At 52.4% G+C, this 13,630-nt stretch overlaps 1 protein-coding gene and 1 pseudogene across 1 annotated transcript in view; one reads left to right on the forward strand and one right to left on the reverse strand.

Annotated features, from left to right (window-relative positions):
* Nucleotides 1-6,493: 6,493 nt before the first annotated feature.
* Nucleotides 6,494-13,630, reverse strand: part of POU2F1 (POU class 2 homeobox 1) — a 46,295-nt gene continuing 39,158 nt past the window's right edge. Inside the window, exons 12-16 of the mRNA XM_023519923.1 lie at nucleotides 12,936-13,011; nucleotides 11,920-12,025; nucleotides 9,881-10,223; nucleotides 9,129-9,217; nucleotides 6,494-7,231 (exon numbers count right to left, since the gene is read on the reverse strand). Coding sequence (XP_023375691.1) covers nucleotides 6,921-7,231; nucleotides 9,129-9,217; nucleotides 9,881-10,223; nucleotides 11,920-12,025; nucleotides 12,936-13,011 — 925 coding nt within the window. The 3' untranslated portion in view covers nucleotides 6,494-6,920. The remainder of the gene's footprint in view (nucleotides 7,232-9,128; nucleotides 9,218-9,880; nucleotides 10,224-11,919; nucleotides 12,026-12,935; nucleotides 13,012-13,630) is intronic.
* Nucleotides 13,305-13,422, forward strand: LOC111728986 (annotated as a pseudogene).

The following is a 13,630-nucleotide window of genomic DNA, read 5'->3' on the forward strand; positions in this document are numbered from 1 at the left end:
GGTGGCACTGGGCGGCGGAGTCCTGTGTGGGGCGGGCAGATTCGGGGACAGAATCACGCGGGCCCCTCTGTCCCCAGCCCAGGGAGTGGCCTTTCTGCGCTCACAGTGCCGTCCCTCACACGCACCTTGTCTCCCACGACTTCTGTCTCAAGTGCTTCTATCTGCAACGCCCCATCACCCGCCTACAGACCCGCCTAGCGCTCTGAGAAGCCGCACGATACCAAAGCCACTGTCACGTCCTGCCAGAACAAGGGTGTCAGTAAAGCTTTCGTGACGTCCCGCAGCCTGGCCCTTTTTGGATGGCCTATTAAGAGAGCAATGTATTTCTCTCCCCTCCCACCCTGTGCTGCATCAACAGTACAATGAACTACTCAGCTCCCTGGAGCCCAGATGTAAGAACATTCTGGAACGATACGGCTCCATGGCAGAGGCAAGGAGGGTCTCTTGGTTTTCCATGTATCCCTGCTCTTGAAAATGCTTCTCCTCCACAAGCGACAGAACAGACACAGCCCACCTAACTGCCGTCGGGACGCGCACAGGCCGTACGGGTTCTATCTATGGGCGTCAGGCAGGGAAGGAAGAAAGGGATCCGACCCCGTCTTTGGCCCCCCCCAACTTCCCCGCAGTCCCGAGAACTGCACCGCTGCGCTGAGGAGCTCCACCCGCCTTCCCAGAGCCGGCGGAGGGGAACGACAGGCACGTCCTCTCCGAAGCCGGGGCGACCAGGAGGACCGCCTTCAGAAAGTGGGGGGACAAGGCAGAGGACGGGGACGAAGGTAAAGCTTCTCCAGAATCCAGCTTTTTGCTCCTCTGCCCTCCGCCTGTTTGGAAAACATCAGGACGAGCAGTGACAGAGCAGCGTCTTTGGCGTCCGCACCAAACCCGCGCGAGTTCTGCGGGACAGGCCACGCATTAGCGCAGAGCCCGTCTGCCGAGGGCCCGCGCTGTGGGCTGAAGGGCTCTTCCTTCCTTCTGACCCAGCGTCACTTCTCACTACCGTCCCTCCCTCCTCTCTGTCGCCAACCAACCAACCTCCAGAGGTCAGGCCTCACAGGGGTGAGGCAAGCAGGCTGGTTTTCGACTTCTTGGTTTGGTTTTCCTTCTGTTTGCATTTTTGGTCTACACAGAATTAGCCTTGGTACGAGAAAAGGAAGTCAGGTTCAAAAAGTCACGCTATCAGCACAACACTCAGCGACGTGACAGAGGACACACTCTAACTTTCCTAGATGGAGACGCATCCGTCACCTCTCTCCCCTCCCCTCTCCAGACTGAACGGCACGCGTCTGTTCCCGCCCCTCCTTCTCAACCGTGCGCCCCGGCACTCGGACGCCCACCCTTCGCCTAAGCTCTTGCTGCAGACGGACGTGAGAAGCGTGAGGAGAGGCTGGCAGGGTCTGGGGACACAGGCAGCCACGGCAGGGGACGTGACTGCCACAGGGGACCCTGAACCTACTGGACAACCCATGTGTCACCCACATGCTATCACACGCGGCACTGCAGGTCAGACCACAGAGAGGCCGACAAACCCCAAACCCAATCACAGGGATAACCGAGTTTCCTTTGGCAAGACAGAGATAAGGAAAGACAAACATCCACGAGCAAGGACTTCCTTCTAACATAACCACCTTCTCCTCTCCCCCACCCCAGCCCTCCCTAACCCCATCAACTGTGACCTAGAAGCAGGATCCCAAATACGTACAGCATCAATCATGTTTATCAGTCATAATAAACATCAGTTCAACTAAATGCTACAGCTAGAATTATTTCCACTATTTATAAAGTTTTTTCTTTATTTGGTTTTTAGATCACAACCAGTTCTGCAACAATGCTAAGCTATGCTGAGGTATTTTATGAAGGGGCCAGAAGCTAGCTGTTACCCACCAGCACGGTCCTCACGGATTAAGGTATCACCGTTCAGAGAGACGAGAAAGAGAGGAAAGGCCGACCAGGTTACAGACGCGACATCAGAGCCGCTCAAGTTCACTGCCGTTAGCGGAGGCCAGGAGAGGCAGCGCCAGGACAGAGGACGGCGAGAAGGAAGCAAGAACCCGCGGACCACATGGACACCTGGTGTGACCGGGCCCCTGCGACGCCGTTCCCGCCCTCCCAACGGACTCCGCGCACTGCTCGCTGGGCGTCTCGGGGTGCCCCTCTTCCTCCCCTGGATTAAGAGCGAGGCCGACTGGGGTTCGGACCCGCCTTTCCTGACGAGGCGACCGACTCGTCCCACCCCAGCCCTGACCGCGCCTGTGCCGCCCACGGCGACCTGTGCCGGGCTGACCGCAGTGATGCTCCTTCAAGAGATGGCAAAGGACAGTTTTCCTCCTCGAAAGCAAAGATAAGTGCTAAGAAAGGTTTGCCGCTTTATGAAGGGTCGTCCTCAAAATGTTCTAAGACTGAAAATGACCTCAACGTGGCCGGGGCTCACGTCACAGGAACAGAGCCACACGCGGAATGCTTCACACACACACAGAAATGAACGCGCAATGGTTAGGACCAAATGAATCCACCCATTCTTTCCCATGCGAATAATTTTAAATTTCAGGTCTTTGGTCTTTTAAAGTTTTCAGCTCTAATAAACATGGTTTGAAGACTACAACTTTAAATTCGTCGATCTTAGATACTGATTTAATGAGCGTTTGACCGAACTCTCACAGTCAGTTGCTGAGGCTCTACTGTGGCGGGGGGGCTCTCGAAAGCTGCACTCTGACCTCTGGGGGGCTCTCAGGGGCCAGGAGCAGCCTGCCAGAGGGCGGGCCACCCGGGTGCCACACGCCGCTCACCTCTCATCCCCCACGGGATGCTGCGGCCCGCCGACTCCCCCCGTCCACGCTCCTCCCTCCTTCCTAGCTCCAGTTTTACTCTTTTCCTGGTAAAGTTGGTGAGGGTGACATGGCCTGGGGACAACTTCGGACTACGAACTACAGAGTTGCTTCTGCAAGCCACGCGTTTGTTATACGCTGACTGCAATGTTTACAATCAGGATCTATAACTCAAACAAAACCTGCATGGACTTCCCACATTTGCAAATGTATCCAGCTTTCCCAGCAATTCAAATAGAAAAGTCAATGTGAAATATTGGGCTGAATGTAAGTATCCTGTCGAGCAAACATCTGTGCTTCTGGATAAATAAGGACAAGGCTTTCCTCACCTTCCCAAATAAATGAGAGATAATAGGACAAAATAGCATAACGAAAAGAGGTATAATTGTGCTTTTTTCCCCCAACGATGAATGAATTCTGTAGAACTGGCAAGATAATCTCACTAAAATCTTTCACTCGGTCTCATTTTCCCTTTAAGATGTTGTCAGACACGAACCGCACTCCTGTGCGGCACCCGCGGGAGCAGTCCCACACGGAGTGACAGCACGCTCCCTTTGGTTCCATTTCCCTAGGAATGGTATTGATCTTTCCCACCAAAGAAAGACAAGGGAGCGTGCAGTGGAGATGAACAGTCACGTATTCCACAGAGCTGCCCCTGTAACGTCAGAGACATTTACTCTACTACAGGGCTCAACTCACTTCTCAGACTGGGAGCAGTGATAGGGTTCCTGTGAGAAGCCCGTCCTCAATCTTTTTGCTCTGTCCTTCAGATATATACAGGGCACCAGTGAAGTTCAGGACCGAACCCCACCGCCTGATAAGCAGGACACTAACAGGTACATTCACCACTCCCCAGGGAGGGCCCACTGCCGTGGGCAGATACAGCATCACTATAAATGCATTGAGAACTAGTCTTTGGTTTCACTGTTAACCGAATTCAGGGGTGCATAAACATTAAGGGGGAAAAAAAAAGACCACCACAATGGATTGTAACGACCTAGCTGGCCCTTCCTCTTAGAAGTGCAGAAACTCGACCAAACACCTCTTTTTGGTCAAATCCTCCTCCCCTTAATTCCCAGACCCCCATTTTTGGTGTCTAAAAGCCAAGTGTGAGTTTCTAGCTTAGAAGAGTCATTTGGTTCAAAAAGCATTTTTGAGATGATAAAGATGATATCGAGTAAAAGCGGGCTGAGCCGCTGAGCCAGGAGCAGTGTGACCAGCAGAATGTCCGGGGTGGTGCCGGGGATGACCTTAAGCTGACCGCCACCGACAAGCTGGGCTAGTGTCTCGCGTGGACACCTACAGGTGGACCTTTCATTTCACAGCTTGTTTCTACATAAGAGAAAAAAATTCTTTTAAGTTACCTTTGTCTAAGGATTGATTTCTTTCAAACACAGAGTTTTATGCTGGTTTAAGGTTTATCCTCATGAAGTGACTCCCCAGGCGGAACCCCCCGCATCCTATTTTGACGAGAGAACACGGACGGGGCCAGGAACAGAAGACCTCGTGGCACTTAAAGCTCGGCGTCGGGTAAATATTGACGTCTGCTGGTAAATCTTGTTTGGGAGAGGGAGCAGCTTCTGAAGCACACAGGAGGCCAAACCCGCACGCGCACGCCCCCTTCCCGTCCCCGTCCCCGTCCCCATCCTCTCGCCCGCTGGCCACAGGCCCCTTGGGACTCCGCTTGCTTTGGTAGCAGTTTTGGGAAATGAGTGCTCCACCCCCTAATCCAGGCCTGCCGGTCTCGGCATTTCCCTCCCTGAATCCTGCCTCCAAACCTGCCACTCCCAAGGGAGGGACTCACCGCCACCCGCCACCCGCAGCTGCAGTGTGACTGATGGCAAAGGGAGAGATGTCAGGTCAAGACAAAAGGTGAAGCTTTCGCCAGAGAAACAGCGAGACGGAGAGGAGAGAAGTTAGGAACTGACACCGCCGTTCTATTTACACAGCGAACGAAATAACCTAGTTAAAGATCAAGTTAACGTCTGCCCGGAGGACAGCACAACTCACCAACATAAAAGATTAAAACAAGCAGCAACTTTTATATAAAATTAATAAAGACAATGAAAAAAGAAATTGTCAGTAGCATCTAAATCCTCAATGTGTCTGAACCACACGCTACAAACTAGTCCATTAGTACAGCAGCTTGCTAAAAATTGACTTTGGTTCAAGCTTAGTTAAAAAAAATAAAATAAAAAAACACACCACACATAAAAAAGGTGGATGGACATTTGTTAGCTTCCCTGCTTGCAGTTCACTGATTTCGGAGGGATTTTAGGGAAGGGGGAGGGAGAAGAGGACATTCAGGGTGATAATTAAATACTCTGTGAAGTAAAATGGGAAGACGGAAGGAGAAGAAAAACCGAGGGGACTAACGTGTCTCTAGTCTTCCAACGTGAGTGTCCCTGTCTCCCACGGGGACGCTCGCGAACAAAAATGCACACCGTGTCCCCACCACGGTGAGGACACGCACGCACAGGACTAGGCTCCCTGGGGACACGGGGACAGCGGAGAGAACAACGCGCGGGCACTCCCGCAGTCCCGGCTCAAAGGGCCACAGTGCGGCCTGGGGACCAGCGGGGCCAGGAGCCAGAGCCCACACGCCCGGCAGGAGCCTTTGGCTCCCACGGGAGGGAGCGCGTGGGCACAGACACTGGCGACGGTGCTTTGGCCGACAGGGGGTCTACCCGCCACGATGCCCTCCCTTCCCCTTCGCCCGCTCTCACGCACCCTCCTTTTTCGCGGGCTCGTCTACACAGTCCAGGAAGCCCCCGGAAGCTGTTCCCGAAGCCAGCAGAGACGCCGCCGCCACCTGCACCGCCCGAGCAGGACCGTCACCACAGCCGAGGAGACGCTGCGGGGTGGGCGAGGGCCCTGCTGCGGGGGCTTCGAGGCCCTGCGGGCCCCGGCCGGGGGTCTCAGGGGGAGGGGCTAGTGAGCCGGCTGGAGAAAAGGAAGTCTGTGGCGAGAGGAAAAGGCAGGACCTCAGACCCCTCGTCACAGCCTCCGATGGCCGACCGACCGTCCCTGGAAAGCAGAAGGGACACGACTCCCGATTTCAGCCAGTTTGTTCTTTGCCAAGTGAGTCAAAGGAAGTTCGGATGAACAACTTCCAGAAAACGGAACACACAACAAACACACCGACAGCAGGAGCGTTTCTCAGGAGACAGGGGACCAGGAGAACCACCCAGGCAGGTGTCCGCAGTAGTCTTTGCTCTTCGGAACCGCCCGCCCCGCACTGAGGGGCCGCTCAGTGGCTGGGGAGGGAGAGCCACGTTCAGCAGGAATCCCTTCCTACACAAAGTGCTCCACAGGCACCGCTGCCGGGGAGGGGCGTGTGCGGCCTGGGCCGCTGCACACACGGCCTTCAGCTTCTGCGCCGAGCCTCTTGCATAAGTGGCAAAAGAAAATAATTTTCTAGCACCTCTGTAAGAGTCATCGAGGATGAGGAAACCAGCAAGAACATCCCCATGAAGGACGTGGGTCCCCCCGGGCCCCAAGCCCCCCTCCCCACAGCGTGGGAGCTCACTGAAGTAGGATCCAGGAGCAAGAGATAGACACGTCCGAACTCTCTCTCTATAAAAACAATAACGACAACAACAGAGATACAGTAACACGGGCCTGCCTAAATTGTACCAGTTAAGAAAGGAACCCCCAACACAATTGATACGATTATAAACACCTTGTTACGACGTAACGGCCTGCACGACAGACCCATAAAAATGATTTTTTTTTTAAGAAAAAAAGGAATTTAGACAAACAGGAAATCCTCTTCCTATATCGGACTTGTAACCCACCTTAGCTCGTCGCCATGACTGCTGGAAATGATAAGTAGTCCTTTCACTCATTTTTTTGTTTTTGACTTTGTTTCTGCTTTTTTTTTTTTTTTAAATTTTTGGTTAGAAAGTTCTCCAGTCCATGAAGCGATCCTGAAAAGACAGTGTTTTATTACAAAATTAGGCGAACGTCGTCCGTCTCCAGCCTTCTGCGCGGCGCGGTCCTCCTCTCGGCCTCGGCCCGGCACGGCGAGGGCCGCGTCACGTCTCCGGGCTGGGCGGCCAGGGCGCGCCGCGCGGGGAGGAGGCCGGGCGGCCCCTCTCACTGGGCCTTGGAGGCGGTGGTGGTGGTGGACGCGGCCCCGCTGGCAGAGGCCACCGTGAACAGGGAGCTCTGGATGGACTCGGTGGAGGCGGAGGTGACGTGGAGGCTGGCCACGGGCCCGGAGTTCCCCGCAGAGGCGGCGGCGGCGGAGACCAAGCTGACCGGGTTGCTGGTGAGCAGAGAGAGGTTCTGAGGGTTCAGGAACAGAGGGGCAGTCACGATGTTGGGGGCTCCTCCCGCATTGGCGAACACCAGGTTCCCAGTTGCATCCAGTGACGTTATTGGAAGAGAGCCACCAGAAGCCAGAGCTACAGACAGACCCCAAACAGGCAGGAAGGGCAGCGTTAATGTGTCATCTCGAGACGCCAGAGCACAGCTGACGCGCCGAGGTCTCCTGCGACCGGCACGGAGCTGCAGCCCGTGGTCCTGCCACCACGGGAGACGCACTCACAGCTCTGAAGGGGGCTGAGAAACCTAACGAGCACGAGCAGGACAGGTGACGGAGAGAAGGAAGCGCTGTCTAAGATGTCAGTCGTATTTCTACCTGAATTCTCAACTTTTTGCATTTACGTAGAAGTATCTGTTAAATCCCATAATTTTGTTTTTAATGAAGATTTCTGATTTTAAACCATCTCCATTCAAAAGACAAACTAGTTACAGTGATTAAAGCATTAAAATGTAATTAGCTTTGATCGAGCCAACCGACATTATTAAAACCGTGAGCATTTTTAGTACGATACACAAGAAGAAAAGCTGTCTTTCCAAAGGCTTTAGTTCTAAATTAAGTTACGTTACCAAATAAAGTATAAGGTATGATTAATTTTTCACTTCCGGAGGCCAGGCGTTCGCTCTCATGCCCTGTGTGAAGGAGAGTGACCCATCTATTGCAGATGGGGAGCAGAGACGCAGCGACGCGGATGGCTCTGGGGCGGGGGCGTGACCTCAGGTTAGGATTTGCTGGAACACGTGAGCATTTTTCTATGATCCTGTCGCTTCTCCACTGAAGGGAGTGCCCAACTTTTCTTTAAAATCACTGGGCACTCTCACTTATTACATTTTCCTGTTGTCTGACAACCCCAACAACTCCGCACCCATATAACTACCCCCGCCCCCACATGGAGATTTGAGGGTTTCTCTAATGGCTTTAGAAGTCTGCTCGATCTCTACATAATGTACGAAGAAAGCGAGAGGCGCGGGAGGACGTGCGCCTGGCGTGTTCCGGGGCGCCAGGACTGGGCCCAGCCCGCTCTACGCCTGGCGCTGCCCTGCGGAAGCACTGTGCCTCCGCGCGTTCCCACGGCCAAGACACACACTCGCTGCAAGAGAAAAGTGATTTACCACCAATCCTCCTCCAGGAGAAATCCCCGATAACGAAACCTGGAACGATCTAGCCATCAGCTTCACATGAGATTCAGTCCATGTGAAAGCCAATGCAGGGGTCCGGGCCTGCCCTGGCTGTGTCTGCAACAGACGTGCTGGACGCGCCACCCCAAAACATCGATCCTAGCTGGGGCTGACTAACGACTTATTTTTGGCCCCAAGAACTCTCACGTAAGAATGGACTATTCTAAGAAAAAACATTTTCTGATTAACATAGGGTTCTGTCTCACATGGCTTCCCTGTGAGCATCCTCAGACACGAAGCCCAGAGGCTGCACAGCACGCCCTGTAGTACAGGAAATGAGTGGACTTGGACTCACTGGAGACTGGGTAGCACGCTAAGGCCAAAAGGGACCCACCTGGGCTTGCAAAAGGCCATGTGGTCGGGGACGGGGGCGGACACCAGGGCAGACCTGACCGGAGTGAGGAGCACTCCTGAGTCTGGAGGCCACTCTCACGCTAGCCATCCCCGCGCACCCACAGGGGGCTCCCTCGGGGTGGAGGCGGAGCCTGGGGGCTTCCACACGGCGAGTCTGCGTGGATAACCGTGTGGAGGGGACCCTGGCCCCAGGTCGATGCGCGTAAGAACACGAGCACCCGCTCAGAGTCCTGGCTCCTACAACACACCCGCCGAGCGCAGTTCCAGTCCAGCTCACAGCTCACACCGTCCTTCTCCGCAAAGCTCTCTGGCCAGGACATTTGGTTGGCCCACAAGTCAGGCAGCACTGTCAGCTGATGGTCGCCAACCCCTCCCCACCCTCACGTCTGGCAAAGCAGACTTCCGCCACGAGCAGAGAGAGACAGTAAGGAAAATGGCTCCACTGACCTTGGATGGTCGCCAGCGTGCTGCTGCTCATGAGCGCGGGGCTGAGCGCGCCGCCCAGGGCCCCTGGGCTGAGGCTGAGTAAGGCACCTCTGCAAGTCCAAAAGAGCGTCACCTTATTACCACGCAGACACGTCGGCCGGCCTGACAACACCCGGAGGGATAAGGAGGAGAACGACACGGGGGGAGCCTGGGGCTGTCTGCCACTGTCCCCGACCCCTCGTCTGGGTGAGCAGTGCCTGCGTGCCTGCGGAGCAGACGAGACTGGGGCCCGCACAGGATGTCTGACCCGCAGTCGCCCTGACTCTCCTCTGAATTTTCATTCACTTTAACGAAGAAGAACGCCAGAGAAAAGAATCTACTTACGAAGTAGTTCTCACACATTTGCTGAGATAAACTCGGGCATCTTATCACTGCAGCTCTCATCTCTGTTTGAGAACGAGAAAGCCGCCGGCCGACAGGGTTTACCGGGGACGCCATGAGAGGCTTTCTCCCCGGTGCTTAGGTACACCCGGTGCCGGTGTCTCCACCTGGAGTAACGACCTGATGCTGCCCTCCAGGTGCTGGACACTTACGTCCACTATAATCTAGCGCCTTGAGCTACTACACAGGGACTCGTTTGAAAAAGATTAAGGCTGTCAGGAGTTTTGCTTTGTTTTTTGCACTTAAGATAGTGATGGAAAGCCTCCCCACACGAACTGCAGGGATGACCTGCCAGGGGTCTCTGAGGTGAGCGGGATGAGAAGGCCCCTTACCCAGCGGCAAACTGTGAGGGTGCCATGAGGCCCGGGTTCAGTCCTGCAGCGGCGGCCATGGCAGCGAGGCTGGCGTTTGCTGGCAACTGGGCAGCTCCCTGGAGGGCGGCAGCTGCTGCTGTTTGCAACCCTGACGCCGTCACCATCACCTGGCTGGTCCCGAGAGGAGAGGGCAGGGAGGAGGTGGTCTGCGTCGTGCTGGTCTCACTGGCACTGGACGCCTCGGAGGTGGGGGCCGACGCGGACGGGGAGGGGCTCAGAGAGGGGGAGGTGACCGCCGAGGAAGCCGGAGGCGCGGTGGAAATCACGGCCGCGGTGTTGTTGGAGGCGGTGTCTGTAGTGCCTGGAAGGAGGGCCGGGTTAGCGGGGCGCTCCCGCAAACGGGTCTGGAGCAGCGGGCTTTTCAGCCACACGCTAGAATCAGCTGACGACGAGGCTGCCACCCGGGAACCTCTCAGCGGCTCTTTTTCTAATTAACCCAGTTTAATGTTTGTATGGAAATGAACCACAAAAAACAAACGTTTTAGAACTAAGGCTTAGGAAAGAATGACCCAGAGGGTCCTGGGTTGGAACTGGAGCTATCCGTAAGAACTCGTGGATTTTAATAAACGTAGATGGCTAGGTAAAGACAAATGCACACAGATGTGCATCACGTACATATGTGAACATATGTATACACGTGTATCTTCCACACATACCCACGGATGTGTATGTGTATGTACATCCACTGCCGTTCAGATGCTCTGAACCCATGACAGTGTCAAGAAGTGCAGCTAGTGCCCAGACACGGGTTTCGAAGCCCCTTTCCTCGCCTGAAGGAACGGTCCTCGGAGAGATAGTGAGAGGAGCCTGAACATCTTGTGCCAAAAAGTAAGGGGCCACTCAAAGAATGACAGGCCCAAGTCAGGGGCACAGGCGCCAGCTGAAGGGACCCCCACTGGCCAAATCTGGGACAACGCGAACATTAAAATAAAAAGTGACAGGAGTCTAACCTGATGAATATAAAAGAATATCTGAGTCCATCTGGTACAGATAAATAGGAAAAAGAAAACTATTTATTCACTTTTTGCATCATGGTTTAGGTCACAGAGCCAAAGAGGTGTTACGAAGTCAAACATGAACGCAGAAACCCAAATTCCCCAGCTCTAGGCTGAATTCAGACTTGACTGTGAAATATCACAAATCCATCCAGTGATTTATTAGCACACGGTCGACCCGGTGAATGATTTCGGAATGCCTTACGCACTACGTGTCACTAAAGCAGTGATGGCGATGCTCTCCCAAGTGTGTCTGGGAAATCTGTCATTTAAAGGGCATGGGGAAAAAATTTATCCACTCATTTTACAGTGAGTTTGTCAGGCACTAAGCTAGGCACGGACACTTCAAAAAGAACAGCCAGATGTTCTGAGGAGTGGACAGTCTACTGGAAAAGACAGCGTAAAACACGATCATTTATAACGCAGGCAGGTGGACACGAACAGCCTCCCGGGAAGCTAAAGAGTGTTTCCAAGAGGAAGGGGAGTCTTGGTGGGAGCAGCTCCACCGCCATCAGAGAGGCACGCAGGCTGGACTGGCCACCGTCCGCGGCTGGGGGGCGGCCGAGGGGAGGGTGTCCTCTCGAGTGCTGAGGACACGAGGGAGAGAGACCAGCGGAAGACGACGTCTGGATCAGAAATAACCGTCTATGAATCAAAGGTGAATTCTGATGCTTTCCTGAATGCCAAAAGCTGGGGCTTTCCAAGGAAATTTTTTAAGAAGAGGAGTTACTTGAAAAAAGGTTGGTGTTTTTGAAAGATAAAACTGGGAGTAATGGAGAAAATAGAGTAAAGTGAGAAAGAACAACAACAAAAAAAGTTTTACGTGAAAGTATTATTTCTGACAAAATTATGCCTGATGTTTCTGGAGTTCAGGTTTTCACATGCAACTTAAAAAGAGCAACAGCTCTAGAGCTTTAATTCCCAACGCAGTGGCAGATCCTCACGGAAACCGCCAAGGGCCTAGCACGCGCCCAACGGCTGCACGGCCCAGCTGCCGCTCACCCGTGACTGAGAGGTTAGTGACCGCAGCGCTGGTCAGGGGGAGGACTGGGTTGACGGTGAGGGTTGTGGCCGCACTGCTCGTCACAAGGCTTGGCGTGGTTGCCACCTAGAGGTCAGAAACGAAAACATGCAAAAGCATCTAAAAATCAAAACTTAAAAATTTAATTCCATACTGTAGACTTATTTTGCCTATAAAAATTTTAAGTTCTAGAATACCATTTAAATATAATAGAATAAAAAAAAAACAGAATAAAACAAAAGGGCCCAAGAAGAAAAGATTTTATAATTACTTTTGGATCCTGGAATTTAAAATTAAGAATTTGGCATATGCTGAAAGGCTGCTGCTATCCGAAGATATTTTTTCACTAACAGATGATTTTTTTTTTCATTAACATGACACATGGCTTTGCCCAGGTTTTAGAAAGAAATAATTTAAAAATCCCTGAGCGTCACCAACATTCAGTCAGACGTACTCTAAGTCAGTAAGAATATCGTAGTAATGGTCGACTCCGTCTAAACAAGAGCCCTAATGCAACGGAATCCGCGAACCTCAGCTTCTTGTAAAACGTGTTATTTTCGACTCCGTATGTGGGGGGCAAGTGTCATGTTTTTGTTTACAGTGAAATGATATCACAGAAAGAGTGTGAAACAAATTTTTAAAAAAGGGAGTTTCTCTTTGAAATAACAAAATATTTCTAGCTCTGTCAGAAATTCTGTCTTCTTCCTTGTACGAATCCGAAACGCAGAACGATCCCCTCCAGACACAAAGGTGGCCCAACAAGCAGCTCTTCTCAACCACTGCCTCGTGAACTTTGCGACGGAGCCCATCGACGAGCAGCCACGGCCTCCGCTTACCCCAGCCCACGCTCTCATCCCCGACTTTAGTGTGAAAAGCCTCCCAGTATAGAATGATATTCAAATACGATAAAAACAAATTAACAAGAAAGGAGCAGAAATGCAGACTTGACAATGCCCCACTCTCGGGGTCCTGGATGGGGATGTGGAGTCACAGCTACAGCCCTCGAAAGATCAAAGAGCGGCACCAGCACCCCACATCCCTCGGTCCCTGAGCACTGAGAGGCAAACGCGAGGCTGTCGACAGAGGCCGCGTACTGGAGAGGAGAGACCTGAGGTGACCATTTCAATACAGTTTAGAGCTAAAAGTCACCTGGGAATTTACTGTCTCTTAGTCACATAACTGTATGTTTTAATAAATTGGGCTTTAGGACCCAACATGAATAAAAAGCAACTAAAAATTTCTCCTAGATACCTAGAATCAGCAGCAAATTTACTGCCATGGTTACAGAGTAACCTAACAAACTACACCAGGGAAAAGAATAATGGAAATGCAATAAAATGGGGAAGAATTTAAATTATTCCCTTTAGTCAACGGCCACGCCACCCTGAACAAGCCCGATCCCATCTGATCTCGGAAGCTAAGCAGGGTTGGGCCTGGTTAGTACTTAGATGGGAGACCACCTAGGAAGACTGTAGGTGTAAAAAATAAAAAAATAAGGAATGGTAAGCTGATAAGGTCCTTAGAATCTGTGAGGTCAAGCAAGGGTTGCCTCGCCTAAAAAAAATAAAAAATAAAAAAAAAAAAAGATCGATAAGTTCTTGGGTTAACAACATAAGATTTAATTACCTTGGTAACACTTAAAATATAAATTTACACACACTTATTCAACATGAACATACATACAGTAAATTC

The sequence above is a fragment of the Pteropus vampyrus genome, unplaced genomic scaffold, assembly GCF_000151845.1.
Source record: "Pteropus vampyrus isolate Shadow unplaced genomic scaffold, Pvam_2.0 Scaffold241, whole genome shotgun sequence".
Lineage (NCBI taxonomy): Eukaryota > Metazoa > Chordata > Mammalia > Chiroptera > Pteropodidae > Pteropus > Pteropus vampyrus.